Genomic DNA, 16,007 nt, shown 5'->3' on the forward strand with positions numbered 1-16,007 from the left:
AAAATATCTTATGTCATATTGTACATGTTTGTATGTTACACAATAAAATAATTATGAATAAGTACGTATTTCAATAAGTATGAGTATGAATTAATCTTCCCTTAAATAAATTGTTTGAAAAGTTTTGACATATATATATATATATATATATATATTTCCTGGCAAACAGAACAAACACCAAACACCTCCAGAATCATTGTAAATCAAGCTCATCAAGCTTAGCGCGATGGAGTACATAAATATATATATATATATGTATATATATATATAAATGGGTACATAACTGAAATTCAGCTATGCATGTTTTACCAACTCTTTATATGTCACAATTTCATATCAATTATAAACAATTTTCTTTTTAATTTTTTAAAAAAAAGCTAAATAAATTGTCATCCATCCCATGCACAATTTAAAAATAATATAAGAAATTCAACATAATTGTTGTGCATTTAGTCAAAATATAAAGCAAAATGAAATAAGCATACTAAATAATTAATCAGTAATTATAATACAATGAAAAAATTATAAAAATAAATAAATTTTAATCCAAGCAACCATTAATGTTAGAAAGATGCTTCTTAAGGGCACCATTCAAAAAGGTCAGTCCCAAAATAAGTACAAATTTGATTGAATCTATTTTTATATAAATTTTTATAATAAAATTTGAATTATTTTCGTCGTCATATATATTTACTAGTATCTATTTCTTTACTTTTGCAATTACCTGATAAGTAACTTGCGGCACCCCCACCAACCAACTCATTGTGTTCAATTAAAACGCGCATTCCCTGATGGCCACAGATGGAAGCAGGAAATTGCTTTGCACATTATTATGTTATGGGTCCATTGAGTTCAAAGTCACTGCCATAAAAGAGAGATAGGAAGCTGCGTGGAAAGTCACAAGCAAATTCCTCATCTTTATGTATACGCGTAAAGTGGGAATGTGGGAGGCGATGGAAAGTCACAAGCAAATTCCTCATCTTTATGTATACGCGTAAAGTGGGAATGTGGGAGGCGATGGAAAGTCACAAGCAAATTCCTCTTTTTAGATATATGTACAAGATCTACTATAATATATATATGCAGACTCTAGATATATATACTAATTGCTATCTAGATCACTAGCTCCGAGTAATTTGGCACACAATTTAGCAAAAATCCTATGGCTTCTTCTTTATCATCTTCATCAGTGCCTGGATCTGAATATGATGTGTTCTTAAGTTTTAGAGGCCCAGACACTTGCAAAACCTTTGTGGCCCATCTCTACGCCGCTCTGTGTGACAGAGGAATCAGGACCTTCAAAGATGACGAAAGGCTTGAGCAAGGAAAATCCATATCTCCAGAGCTCATCAAATATATTAATGAATCAAGAATTGCTGTGATCGTCTTCTCCAAAAACTACGCTAATTCATTATGGTGCTTGGATGAACTGGTGGAGATCCTTGAATGCAGGAGGACCAAGGGACAGATAGTGCTGCCCATCTTCTACGATGTGAAACCGGCGCAAGTTCGGAACCAGAAGAGGAGTTTTGCGGAAGCATTTAGATACATATTCTGCTTTGAAGGTTTTGCAGAAGCATTTATATATATGTTCCGTCCTAGAGAGATGGAAAGGGTGGAGAGACGAAGGAAAGCTTTGAAGGAAGCAGCAAATCTATGCGGCTTGGATTTACAAGATGCAGCAGATGGGTAAATAACTATATATATATATATATATATATATATATGTTCTGCTTCATCAGTTTACTAGTAGCTTATTAGTTCAATGAATATATCAGTGTATTATTGTTTTATTTGAACAATGAAAATATTAACATTCCTAGTGCCAGTACAGTCTCATAACTAAATTAGACTGCCATTATTTGGTGGCAAACTTCATATTTAATTGTGTTAATCTGTTTTTTGTTACTAACAAGTTCACTCACTCTTATTTTTTTGTTAGACTATCAAATGAATGTCAGCACATATATATATATATATATTCTGTTCTAGATTTTGATTTTATGTGCTTAATTTCTACTTCATAGGAACGAAGGCAAGTTTATCAAAATAATTGTTCAAGAGATTTCAAAAAAATTGCCTAAACCATTTCATGTTGCTGATTATGAAGTGGGTATCAAAGAGCGTGTGGAGAAAATAATCAAGTTGCTCGGTGAGGATCAACTCTTTCTTGGAATTTGTGGAATTGGAGGAGCAGGCAAAACAACCCTTGCCAAAGCTATTTTTAACTGTGTATCACAAAAATTTGACCGGAGTTGTTTTCTTAAAAACGTGAGAGAAGAGTCAACAAAGGATGGTGGTCTAGCTAAATTACAAAGTGATCTTCTCAAAGAGGTCCTAAAGGATGATACTATAACAATATCACATCCTGATAGGGGAATCAAGGAGATAGAGAATAGACTTCGTAACAAAAGGCTTCTTCTAGTACTTGATGATGTAGATGATGAACATACATTGAAGTACTTAGTTGGAGTAGGACCTGAATGGCTTGGCAGTGGTAGTAGGATCATCATAACAACTAGAAATAAAAGATTGTTGGATACATTAAATTTAGCTAAATATGAAGATGATGTCGAAGAAGATTCAGATACTGATGAATGATCAATCTTAAACAACATTCAGGATTTTGAGGTACTCTCTCCCACACGCTCACAAATAGAGATGGAAAGTTTCAAATGTTATTATCTATTCCAAACACGTGTTTGAGATTTGGTCTCATCCCTTAATTATAAATTTATAAAATGGTTCCCCTACCTTCTTTATATATTTTTTTTAAATCAAAATTTATTCCCCTCTCACCGATTTTAAAAACAATCTACATCTACTATTGTTTTATTAGCCATCTAGACATTCAAACCAATCTACATACTTATAAATGTATGAATGCGTGTGTATTGGTATGTTTTTTTCCTTCCTTTCCTTGAATATTTTATCATTTTAATTTTCTCTTACTAATCTGAAATTTAGCGTTGATGATTTTTTCAATATTAGATTTCATGTGATTGTGTTTGTGGGGCTCAAACAATGGGTTTACAATTTTGAATTACACCCAAATTGACTGAACTCATAATAAATACTAGGATAAAAGAAAAAAGATTGGATTTCGGTTCCTCTAGATTTTTTCTTTTTAAAATTAAAGATTATTGGATGTCCTTGTAATATTGAAAAATTAAAGATTGTTTCTTTCTTGCTTTGGTTTTACTAATCAGAAAGCATTGGGAGAAGAGTGAAGGACTTGTTTAGGTTGGTATAAGACGAGATGTTCCAAATAAGAAGACAATGAAGATGGAAAAAGAAGGATGCTAGCTGCCTAATGGCTAAGTTTTTCAAATTTATTCATATGTCTTGTACCCGGTTTTGTTGATAACCGATATTGAAAGTTTTATATTAGTTGAACACGGTTTGTTTTATTTAGAAACTTTGTTTTTGGCATGAGATATGAATTGTGCCATCATCTCAAAAAGATTGAATAGTTTTAATAAGTTTACCTAATTTATTCTCCACTTCAACCTCAAACTCATTGAATTTCTCAAATGTTTCAAATTCATGATGCATTAGGTAAATATAGTCGTCTTCATAAGTAAATATGCTAAATACTCATAGTCTCCTCTTGCTGGAATAGTTATAACGTCACTTGTATCAATTCTAATGTTTCTTTGGCCTTTAAAGGTTTGTTGGTCATTTGATGGGCAATACAACTCAATGCAAGATTTATATATTGACATAAGTTCCTCTGCCTCCACAGGTCATAAAATTTCTTTTACCAAACTTTGAATCGTGTTTTGATTAATAGGAGTTGCCAAAGGTACATTAAATTTTTGAATCGTGTTCCTAAGCGAAGATGTACATTAAATTTTTTTAAGGAACCTTCTTTTAACACTTGGATTATTGGATGAATTATTGAATTCAGTGTTATGCAACAAATAGGAGTTGGAATAACCATATACTTAATCAATTCAGATTACTAGATGAACCTTTCAAGTAAGTAAATATGATTATTGATAGAATATTTGTTTGATTAGAATTTCACACAATTTAAAATTTTGTCAATATTGGTAAAGAACAAACATATTTAGAAAATGATAGATAGAGTCAAAACACACCACCTCACATCTGTTGCTAAGACTGTCTTTTTATTTACAATTATAATTAATTGAGTTAATTAGTCTCTTAAAGTCCAAATATATTCAGAGCCCGTTGTCACGAAGTGATTCCTAAGACGCTTGGAGGATGGAAGACACGCATGCTGGTTGGCAAAGAGCAGAGTTTGACTGGGAATGGTTCCAGGGAAGGGGCGTGCAGGAGCACAGGATGGTACCTCTTCAGAGTTCAGGCAGGTCGACTCGGTTCAGTTCGAGGTGCTTGTCGCTGGTCGTGGACTTGACTATGAAGAAGGGAGTTGGCCATCCCTGCACAAACTAGTCGGGAGCTGGAGCCGTTCCCCTGACGAGGCCATGGCAGGCCGAAACCAGTCAGCATGTATCCTTGGGAGGGCAGGTCGTGGTGGCTGACCAGGGCGCTTGCGCGAGCTGAAGCAACGCCTTGGTGCCGCACGGGCCGTGCCGCTGCGCCAAATCTCTAGGCCCGTGACAAATGGTATCAGAGCAGGACTTGGGGTAAAGCACGGTGGGGTGCCCCCTTGTCGGTCCGGGAGGGGTCAGAGAATGAAGACGGTGCATTGAAGTTGCGTCGATGAGGAGGAATCAATGCAGTTGGGGGGGGAGAGCCTCCATCTCCCCAGGAAAAGGCGTCCGTTGAAGTTGCGCATTGAATGGCCGGAGGGCCGCGCGCACCAAAGTTCGTGCTTAGTCCTTGGGTGATGCAAACCATGGTGAAGGGCGAGCATCAAGTCGGCAGAAGGCCATTGCTTGCTCGGGATGTCGCGGAGGCGGCATGACGGAGAAGAGTCACGTCCCTGAGGAGTGGACGTCCCCTTGGTCCGAGGCCTATCATTGGGCGAGTGCAGTGCAGGGAGCTGCACAAGGAAGCGATGGTGGGAAGGCGAGCATACCGCATGGAGGCAGACTTTGGAAGGGAGTGGACGCAGTAGTGAAGCGCCGCACTGCGACGAGGACGTCGCATGATTTGGGTGGGGGAGAATGTCACGAAGTGATTCCTAAGACGCTTGGAGGATGGAAGACACGCATGCTGGTTGGCAAAGAGCAGAGTTTGACTGGGAATGGTTCCAGGGAAGGGGCGTGCAGGAGCACAGGATGGTACCTCTTCAGAGTTCAGGCAGGTCGACTCGGTTCAGTTCGAGGTGCTTGTCGCTGGTCGTGGACTTGACTATGAAGAAGGGAGTTGGCCATCCCTGCACAAACTGGTCGGGAGCTGGAGCCGTTCCCCTGACGAGGCCATGGCAGGCCGAAACCAGTCAGCATGTATCCTTGGGAGGGCAGGTCGTGGTGGCTGACCAGGGCGCTTGCGCGAGCTGAAGCAACGCCTTGGTGCCGCACGGGCCGTGCCGCTGCGCCAAATCTCTAGGCCCGTGACACCGTGCTTAAACGGTTGGTCAACGTGTCTAGTCAAATCCATATTTACAATTGAGTACTCCTATCCTTTGTTACCAGAACCAAACAGCCGACCAAGGAGAAAAACTCTCCAGTCATCCAATGCACCAAAAAAGGATGGTACCTTTTCCAGCATTGTTATTTTGCTTAAACAAAATCGTTGGTCGGGCATTGTCGTTGGTTGTTTGACTGGTGAATAAATTTATCAATTATATCTTTTTAATTTATATCTTTTTAATTTAATGAGAAATCACTCAATTATATCGTTTTAATGTTATTATTATTATTATTATTTATAAACACTCCGCTACCACTATACCTTTTATTGGAGTAGATATTGGGTGTGTGGGCATTTCAGGTCAATGGGATGCTCGTCAAATGAAATTCAATATTGTAGTTAATTTAAGAGAAATTATTAAATGGTCCAGGTCTATTGACAGTACTTGAAACGAGTTAAATCTAAATTCTCGGATAGACAAAATGATCACACTAGAGTGTATTAATATATTATAAAGAAATCTCAACGTCAACTTTTATTGGATTAAATCTTGAAGTGTCAAATGGTCCACGACCATTTAATAATTTTTTTCATTTTAATAAAATAATATATTTTAATTGGTTAAGAATATAATGACGTGAAATGTCCAACACACTACTCATATTTTCCCCTTAATAAGACTTGAATCCTCAATATTTTACTCAAGAAGTACCACCAATTTACTATAGTCTTGAGTCTTTATTTAGTTTTGAGCATAGTCTAAGTTTTTTTTGTTTTATACCCAATGCTATGGCCTCAATCTAGGGCAGATTAACATTAATTATTGACCGTTGTCATCTTTCTAGGGCAGATTAGCATTAATTATGGACAATTGTCATCTTTCTTTTGATTTACTTTGTACTAACCTTTCATGACATTATATATTAGCACCTTTAACTTTATTTTATCATTTCTCTTTCCATCTTAGCTTTTCTTAGGGCAAAGAAAGTCCCAAAAAAAAAAAAAATGAATAGCACATATGATGCGCACTATTCCCCCTCCTTGTGTTCAAATTCAAAAAAGAAAGAACAGCATGTGACAAATGTATAGATCCGATATTATGTTATTCAATATCTTTTTAATTTAATGAGAAATCACTCAATTATGTTATTGTAGTTAATTTAAGAGAAATTATTAAATGGTCCAGGTCTATTGACAGTACTTGAAACGAGTTAAATCTAAATTCTCGGATAGACAAAATGATCACACTAGAGTGTATTAATATATTATAAAGAAATCTCAACGTCAACTTTTATTGGATTAAATCCTGAAGTGTCAAATGGTCCACGACCATTTAATAATTTTTTTCATTTTAATAAAATAATATATTTTAATTGGTTAAGAATATAATGACGTGAAATGTCCAACACACTACTCATATTTTCCCCTTAATAAGACTTGAATCCTCAATATTTTACTCAAGAAGTACCACCAATTTACTATAGTCTTGAGTCTTTATTTAGTTTTGAGCATAGTCTAAGTTTTTTTTTGTTTTATACCCAATGCTATGGCCTCAATCTAGGGCAGATTAACATTAATTATTGACCGTTGTCATCTTTCTAGGGCAGATTAGCATTAATTATGGACAATTGTCATCTTTCTTTTGATTTACTTTGTACTAACCTTTCATGACATTATATATTAGCACCTTTAACTTTATTTTATCATTTCTCTTTCCATCTTAGCTTTTCTTAGGGCAAAGAAAGTCCCAAAAAAAAAAAAAAAAAATGAATAGCACATATGATGCGCACTATTCCCCCTCCTTGTGTTCAAATTCAAAAAAGAAAGAACAGCATGTGACAAATGTACAGATCCGATATTATGTTAAACTACCGGGAATGGTATTGGAAAAATGAAAATATTCTTACTCGCACGTGACCATTCATTCATCAGATTTCATGTTTATTCCACAAAAAAAAATTTTAAAAAATAAAATAAGAATAAAGTAACGTAACACCCCCTAAGATTTGCCAAAAGAATATTCAGATGGTAATAAATTGACATTTTTACCCTTTGACTTTTATACTGACTAATTTAAATGCTGAAATGACCTTTTCAACCCCAAACCTATAACGATTTCTTTCATTCTCTCCTCTATGTTTTCTTTTTCTCCGCCCCCAACACCAACATACACTGTCACACATATATACACATACCGTCACACATATACACACACACATGAAAAATGAAAGTGGAGTATTTAAATATTGTTAAGGCACAATCATAACAAATGTCCTAATGCATCCAACAACCAAAATTCATAATTTATAGATATAATTTTTCTAATCTCACAGAATTTGACAAACAAAGGTTTGGACATAAACATTGAAAAATTTAAAACCAAAGCCAGGAAAATTACATCTATAAAAACAATAGAAATTTCAAGACAACTTGCATCATCAAATCAACCCACAAAGTTTTTTTTCAAGACAACATGCACACTCCATTGAAGCAAAATCTGTCATGGTGAACGGATTCAATTGATACGGAAAGAATCAATATCTCCCCAAAATCAAAATGTTGAGGTCCACAAGTCGTTCCACCATGTTCGCTCTTCTATGGGTAAAGAGGCATTTATTCAATACCAGAGTGTTTTCATTATATGCAGCTTCCTCAAAAAAATGATACCGTTTTGTGCTATCATAAAACAAAGATTTTTTTTTTATGAAATACGAGAGTTGTCTGACTACGTAAACAAAAAGTTAGCAAAAATATAATTATATAAAAAAAGATTAACTTCATAAAACCCCACCTACTATAATATTTTGTAATATTACACCCTCCTTCTGGAAGTCATCTAACAAACTCCTTCCCCATTATTTGCAATTAATTCACATCAGCAAAGCACCAGTCGTGGGATATTTGACAATTTAAGGAGTTCTGTGATTTAAACATAACTTCATAAAGAAAGGACATTTTTGTCATTTCACTATGTAACTAAAATTTTTGTCAATTATGATTAGTGGAGAGGTGAGGTCAGGTGTCTGATTATTCAGGAGGTAAAATGACAAAATTTAATAGTACAGGAGAATTTTCTTATTTAAACCTTAAAAAAAAAAAATTTGATCAGTTTAAACCCAATAAAAAAAAGAGAAGAATGTTAGCACATGTGTAGCCTCTGGAACTCTTTCCCCGTGGCAAACTGTTCAAGGCTCTTTTACTTTTGCAGAATCTTCCCCAATCTATCGAATTGCCCAAACTCTACAATCCATCATTTCTCTCTACAATATTCTACAATCTCCACACAAATTGGATTTGATGCATTCATACTTATTTAATAAATAATACATCAATTACTTGATTTTTTTTAGGTTAATTACTTTGATGTGTTCCTCGAGCAGAATCAAGTTTTAACTTTAGGCCATTTTATGGTTATTAATTTCTCCAAATAACTTGGTGGGTTGATTTAATGATGCAAGTTATTTTGAAATTTTCATTGTTTTTATAGATGTAATTTTTTTATGTCCAATCCCTCCGCAATGTATGTCAAATCCTATGAGACTAGAAAATTTATATCTATTGACTTCATAAAAAAGCGTTTAACCATTGGGTTAAACCCAAGTTAATTTAACTTTTCAATAGTATTGGTAACGGCAAAACGATCTACAATTTTACACTAATACCCTGACATACTAATATTTATGTACATCATTTTGACACAAATTATTGAATCTACCGCCAGTTTTATCATTTCAAAAAACATATAAAATTGTAATTTAATTACGAAATAAAGGAATGCACACAAGCTATACATACATGCATGCTTACATCGATATGGAAATTAGGAGCTACACAAGAAGAAAAATAGAAAAATGCCTTCCTAACCAAGTAACATAGCTACAATAAATAGAATATTAGATGCCATAAATCAATAAAAGAGTAATTCCCGAAACGGACTGTGATCAATGAGATGGACCGAAACACTTGGGACTTCCAACTTCTTAACCCAATAAATTTTCTAAAGAATCATCTGATACTGGACACTCTCAAACTAGAAGACCATGGGATACATGATCAGCAATGATTCAACTACCAAGGTTCCAACTTTCATGAAATTTCCAAGCTCAATCAATTAACATTACATCCATACCTCCACCAACATAGAATATGTACTAACCAAAAAAAAAATGTCAATCTTTCATTTTCACATAGCATAAAAAAGACAAACAATATTTACTAATATAAATGTTTGAATAAGCAATTGAAATCAAATTCTGCAGCTATAATTTTACTTATCAATAAAAAATAAAAAAATCTGAACCTATATTTCTGAGATCTAAGATATAAATAAATATATATGTTTATAAAGTAATGCCACCTAAATAATTAACACTAACAATAAAACCATATTCCCAATATCAAAATCTAAAAGAAAAGAAATAAGCAAAGAAAAAATTACAATAAACTGTTAAATGGAAACGATAAAATATGTAGAGATGTTCAGATCGATAATGTAAGAATAAGATGATGTATATAGGTATGTGTAAGATATATATAGACAGAAATTAGAGGACCTGAACGAGATAAAGAGCAGTGGTAGCGGTAGCGATGCCCCACAAGGCGTTTCCGGCTGCTGCTGTTGGGGGCTCTTCAAGACCTCTATGTTGATACCCACCTTGAGAAAGATAAAATCTAGGGCTATGACTTCAATTGAAAAGAAACAAATCGATATTAGGGAAGACCAAACCAGTTTTTCACCATGAGATGTCATGTAAAGGTGAAGGGATCATCATCGTTTGAGAGAGAGGACGGAGAAGAAGAGATAGGGCAAGAATAGCAAAGAGCATATCGAATAAGAAATTGAGAAGCATCTGCAAGTGTGATCCCTAGTGGATTAACTCTGTATATACTTAATTAACCAAAACTACATCGTTTTGAAAGGGTACTCTTGTAAAATTACTTAGTAGGTAATTAAGAACGAAAAGCTTATCGTCCCAAAAGGCTATTTTTGATCATTTTTTTGTAAGCTTTGTTAATCACAGTCGCCTTACGCGACTGTGGCTTTACAATTGTTAGTCCTATTAGTATAGGAATCAAATCCCATTAAATGCATTAAATGCATTAATTATTTAAGTTTTTATTTTAATGGAACTCTACAAACATTACTTTTTTAGACAAATATACCCTTTTAAATTATCTAACATTTCTTCCTCTCTCCCCTTTTAGAGTTTGGGTTTGGAAATTTTATGGGAGCTTCCTAGAAGCCTAAGAAGTGTTTTACTTGAGACGGATTTTTATTTGGAGGTCTTCCGAGTTAATTTTGCCCATTATGACTCCTCGCCCACACGCTCAAGCATGTCAGCGTGCACACCAACGTGCACGTGGGTATTGTATGCTAAAAAATGAAGTTTGGAGTTTGGGTTTGGAAATTTTATGGGAGACTCCTAGAATCCTAAGAAATGTTTTGCTCTAGACGGATTTTGATTTGGAGGTCCCCCGAGTTAATTTTGCCCATTACGACTCCTCGCCCGTACGCTCAAGCACCCCGGCGTGCACACCGGCGTGCACGTGGGCAATGTATGCTAAAAAATGAAGTTTGAAGTTTGGTTTTAGAAATTTTATGGAAGCTTTCTAAAAGCCTAAGAAGTGTTTTACTCAAGATGAATTTCGATTTGGAGGACCCCCGAGTTAATTTTGCCCATTATGGCTCCTCGTCCGCATGTTCAAGCACCCCAACGTGCACGTGGGCATTATATGATAAAAAATAAAGTTTGGAGTTTGGGTTTGAAAATTTTATGGGAGCTTCCTAGAAGCTTAAGAAGTGTTTTGCTCGAGACGAATTTCGATTTGGAGGTCCCCCCGAGATAATTTTGCCCATTATGACTCCTAGCTCGTACGCTCAAGTACCTCGGTGTGCACGTGGGCATCGTATGCTAAAAAATTAAGTTTGGAGTTTGGAAATTTTATGGGAGCTTCCCAAAAGCCTAAGAAGTGTTTTGTTCGAGACGAATTTCGATTTGGAGGTCCCCTGAGTTAATTTTGCCCATTATGGCTCCTCGTTCACACGCTCAAGTACCCCGGTGTGCACGTGGGCATTGTATGCTAAAAAATGAAGTTGGAGTTTGGGTTTGGAAATTTTATGGGAGCTTCCTAGAAGTCTAAGAAGTATTTTGCTCGAGACGGATTTCGATTTGGAAGTCCTCCGAGTTAATTTTGCCCATTATGACTCCTCGCCCGCACGCTCAAGCACCTCGACGTGCACGTGGGCATCGTATGCTAAAAAATGAAGTTTGGAGTTTGGGTTTAAAAATTTTATGGGAGCTTCCTAAAAGCTTAAGAAGTATTTTGCTCGAGACAGATTTTGATTTGGAGTCCCCCAAGTTAATTTTGCCCATTATGACTCATCGCCCGCACGCTCAAGTATCCCGGCGTGCACGTGGGCATTGTATGCTAAAAAATGAAGTTCGGAGTTTGGGTTTGGAAGTTTTATGGGAGCTTTCTAGAAGCTTAAGAAGTGTTTTACTCGAGACGAATTTTGATTTGGAGGTCCCCCGAGTTAATTTTGCCATTATGACTCTTCGCCCGCACACACAAGCACCCCGGCGTGCACGTGTGCATTGTATGCTAAAAAATGAAGTTTGGAGTTTGGGTTTGGAAATTTTAGGGGAGCTTCCTAGAAGCCTAAGAAGTATTTTGCTCGAGACGGATTTCAATTTGAAGGTTCCCCGAGTTAATTTTTCCCATTATGGCTCATTGCCCGCACGCTCAAGCACCCCTACGTGCACGTGGACATTGTATGCTAAAAAATGAAGTTTGGAGTTTGGGTTTGGAAATTTATGGGAGCTTCCTAGAAGCCTAAGAAGTGTTTTGCTCGAGACGGATTTTGATTTGGAGATCCCCCGAGAAAATTTTGCCCATTATGACTCCTAGCCCGTATGCTCAAGCACCCCGGCGTGCACACCGACGTGCATGTAGGCATTGTATGCTAAAAAATGAAGTTTGGAGTTTGGGTTTGAAAATTTTATGGGAGCTTCCTTGAAGCCTAAGAAATGTTTTGCTCGAGACGGATTTTGATTTAGAGGTCCCCTGAGTCAATTTTGCCCATTACGACTCCTCGCTCGCATACAATATCTACTCCTGTCAGAGTTGTGATTTTCCTTAAGACTAATGTAGGGGGGAGTTCTCAGCACCAAGAGCTGCAAGCAAGGCCATTGCTTACTTTGCAGTCTCGTTTGCTATACTAGTGAATAGTAGATGTCTTGGGTAGCTTGGGACAAAGAAAACAAAAAAATTAGATGCCTCGGTCTTCTATTTATTTTGCTTGGGTATATCGGGAAAAAAAAAAAAATTTTGCTGGATTCCTCGATCTTCTTGTTCTTTCTTGGCTATTTCGGAGGAGGAGGAAAAAAAAAAAAAAAAAAAAACCCTGGAAAGAAAAAAAAAATTTATTTTTTGTTGGATGCCTCGGTCTTCATGTTCTTTTTCGGGTATATCGGGAAAAAAAAAAAAAAAAAAAATTGCTGGATGCCTCGGTCTTCTTGTTCTTGCTTGGGCATATCTGAAAAATATATATATTTTTTGTTGGATTCCTCGGTCTTCTTGTTCTCGATTGGGTATATCGAAAAAAAAAAAAAAAAAAAAAATTTCGGGATGCCTCGGTCTTCTTATTCTTGCTTGGGTATATCGGAGAAAAAATATATATTTTTTGGACGCCTCAATCTTCTTGTTCTTGCTTTGGTATATATATATATATATATATATATATATATATATATATAACTGGAATAAGAGTTACAATACTCTTATCAAGTCTTGTAGAGGACGCTGTGATAGCAGTTGAGGAGGAAGAGATGGCAGCAGCAGCAGCAGCGGACGACCCAACAGTCGATCCGGCTGCCATACATATGGACATTGACTTGGAGCAGAAGCCTCCGGTAAAGGAGATCCCACATCACTCTCCAGCGGGGTCACCATTACATTTCCCGAAGCAGGCTCAGGATGCACATCATTTTCCTGATCCAGTGGTACCTGAGGCTCCAGCACAGACACACAGCTTTGGGAGAGTATCCAAGCCTTGGAGGACGCAGTTGTCTCTCTTCGGTCAGATGTGGCATCTCTCCGCTCCGATGTCTTAGTTGCACTGTAGGGCATATCCAGAGATATCAGGGGATCACGCCCTGTTCGCCCTACCTCATCTACCTGATCTTTATTTCTCTCTTTTATCATGTTATATATCTGTGATACATTCCTATTATTTTGATACTGTTATATTATTTTTGCGGCCAGTATGTTGGCCCTGACATTGTGATGTACATTATTTTTATTTTTCTATACATGCTATATTTTGGATGTCATATCTTTGTATTGATATATCTGTCTGTGATTGACTCCATCAGGTGCATCCCAGTGATTTCAGTGAGAGAGAGTGCTGCCCAAATTTTCAGGACTACCCTTTTTCCTTTCTCTTTACTTCAATTCTTGTCCCATTTACACTTGCATGTTCACTGCGCACTATTACAAACCTTTTGTTATCTAATGAATTTTATCCAAGTGCCATCTTTTCAGGACTACAGTTAATCCCAAGTTTGGGGGGGGTTATACCACCTACTTTGGATACTTGTTTCCCGGCCATTCTTTACCATAGCTACACTGGTATACTCTTTCTTTTGTTCTCTTTATACATTGAGGACATTGTGCCATTTAAGTTTGGGAGTAATGGTGTTAATTGTAGTACTTGCCTTCAATTCAAAATTTTAAGCATGACTTATATATTTGAGGGATTGTTTATGATTGGTCCATAACTAGCTATGATTTTGATCTTTTGAGGACTATATTGCTTAAAATTTAAAAATCGCTTGACTTGAAAGTCCAATACTCCTTGTATGCTTTGTGGATGCCATTTAGGAGTAAATTTTCCGAAAGATTGATATCATGCTTGCACTTGTGGTCCACATCATCTTGATTTTGTGATTGTTTTGTGATTTACTCTTGGATTCTACACTAGCACAAGCGCACACTAGCATTCATTTGTGGGATACATGCTTTGTTGATTATTGAATTGGTTATATCCCAATTGGGATAGTAGTGTATTGAAAGCTTTCATCTTGATAAAAGTGGATAACAAACCATTTTCATTGAGTAGTCAGGATTCTAGCCTCATCAAACACTGAATTTCTCTCGCCGAAAGGTGGAGGGCCCAAACTCTAGATTAATAATTGAACTTGCTTCCAAAAAAAAAAAAAAAAAAAAAAAAAAAAAAAAAAAAAAAGAACAAGAAATTGCAAAAGCAATAAAAAGTGAGGACTTCTCCCAAAAGTGAAAAGTGGGAAATGATTAGATGGAGGTTGTTTTGATTTGTAGCCTAGTTGATTTGAGCTTGTAAGTCCTTAGGGGTGTTTGAACACCTAGTACCCTAAAGCTGTCTGGTTTGGGAGTCATTGACCTAACGTTCGACCTCATGAATCTCTAGAAAGCTTAATAGATCAACGCATTTCACTATGCTTCCATCTTTGATCCTTAGGATAGTAAAAAAAAAGTCCACTCTTTGTCTTGATGATCTGAACTAGATTTGTGTTCTAGTTTGAGGGTAAGGATGTGATCATTTCTCTAGTTGCCTTAGATAACAACATAATTGATGCCGGTCCACTCAAAAGGAATTCTAGTGTTGTTTTGATTTGCATGATCATTTTCTTGATGTGTGGAGGACCATACTTGCTTGCTTGATGTTGAGATTTTGGGAGATTGCTTGAAAAGGGTTGAAACATTGCATACTTGAGGTAGTTTTCTCCCAATGCTTATTTGCAATATTGGTGCTTCTTTTGAAAGAATGAGCTTAATGTTTGTGGGTATCATTTCTGGAAACCATCACGAGACTTCACTCGTCCACTAGGGGTAACCTAGGGGTTTAAAAGGCTTGTTGCATATGCTAAGTCCAATAGTGTTCCCTACGAAAATGACGTTATCCAGTTATTGATTTCTAGTTCATACTTTTATAGTTGTTCATTTCATTCCTTTACTTTGTAGTTTATTGCTATAGACTAGTAATATTTAAGTTTGGGGGTGTGATGAGCGTTGAAAAGTGCGCATTTAAACCCCTTAAGCTTAGGTATTTTAGGACCTTTATCTATCTTACTTTCCCGTTTTAGACTAATTTCGTGTTATTATCCTTTTTAGGTGCTTATCTCCAAAATAAGCTAATTCAACCAAATAAGAGCTTAAAAGAAGCTAACTCAAGCTGGATGAAAGGAGCAAAGTGGAAGCAGAATGAAGCAAAGTGTGGAAATCAGCATGTTCGATCGATCTCAAGAATACTTCGATCGATCGAAAGTTCATCGATCTAGACTCTCCAAGATGAATCCAAGCTTTTTTATCCTTATCCAAAGATCCCACAAAGTTCGATCGATCCAACAAATCTCAGATCAATCGAAAAGATTTCATCTTATCCTGATGTACCACCCTACCTACCACTTTTGTCTCTTTCCCTAAAATATCTCAGATCTATCCTTATCCAAAAAGACGCC

The 16,007-nt window shown here is 36.4% G+C and overlaps 1 protein-coding gene across 1 annotated transcript; it reads left to right on the top strand.

The window, feature by feature from the left end:
- Positions 1–905: 905 nt before the first annotated feature.
- On the top strand, positions 906–3,503 carry LOC132306164 (TMV resistance protein N-like). The gene is made up of 3 exons (XM_059803430.1): positions 906–1,689; positions 2,028–2,631; positions 3,210–3,503. The coding sequence occupies exons 1-2, from the start codon at positions 1,163–1,165 to the stop codon at positions 2,599–2,601; spliced, it is 1,101 nt and encodes a 366-aa protein (XP_059659413.1). The 5' UTR covers positions 906–1,162; the 3' UTR covers positions 2,602–2,631; positions 3,210–3,503.
- Positions 3,504–16,007: the final 12,504 nt, after the last annotated feature.

The sequence above is a fragment of the Cornus florida genome, unplaced genomic scaffold (assembly GCF_030987335.1).
Source record: "Cornus florida cultivar Cherokee Brave unplaced genomic scaffold, ASM3098733v1 CherokeeBrave_3.0.0_Hap2_Chr05, whole genome shotgun sequence".
Lineage (NCBI taxonomy): Eukaryota > Viridiplantae > Streptophyta > Magnoliopsida > Cornales > Cornaceae > Cornus > Cornus florida.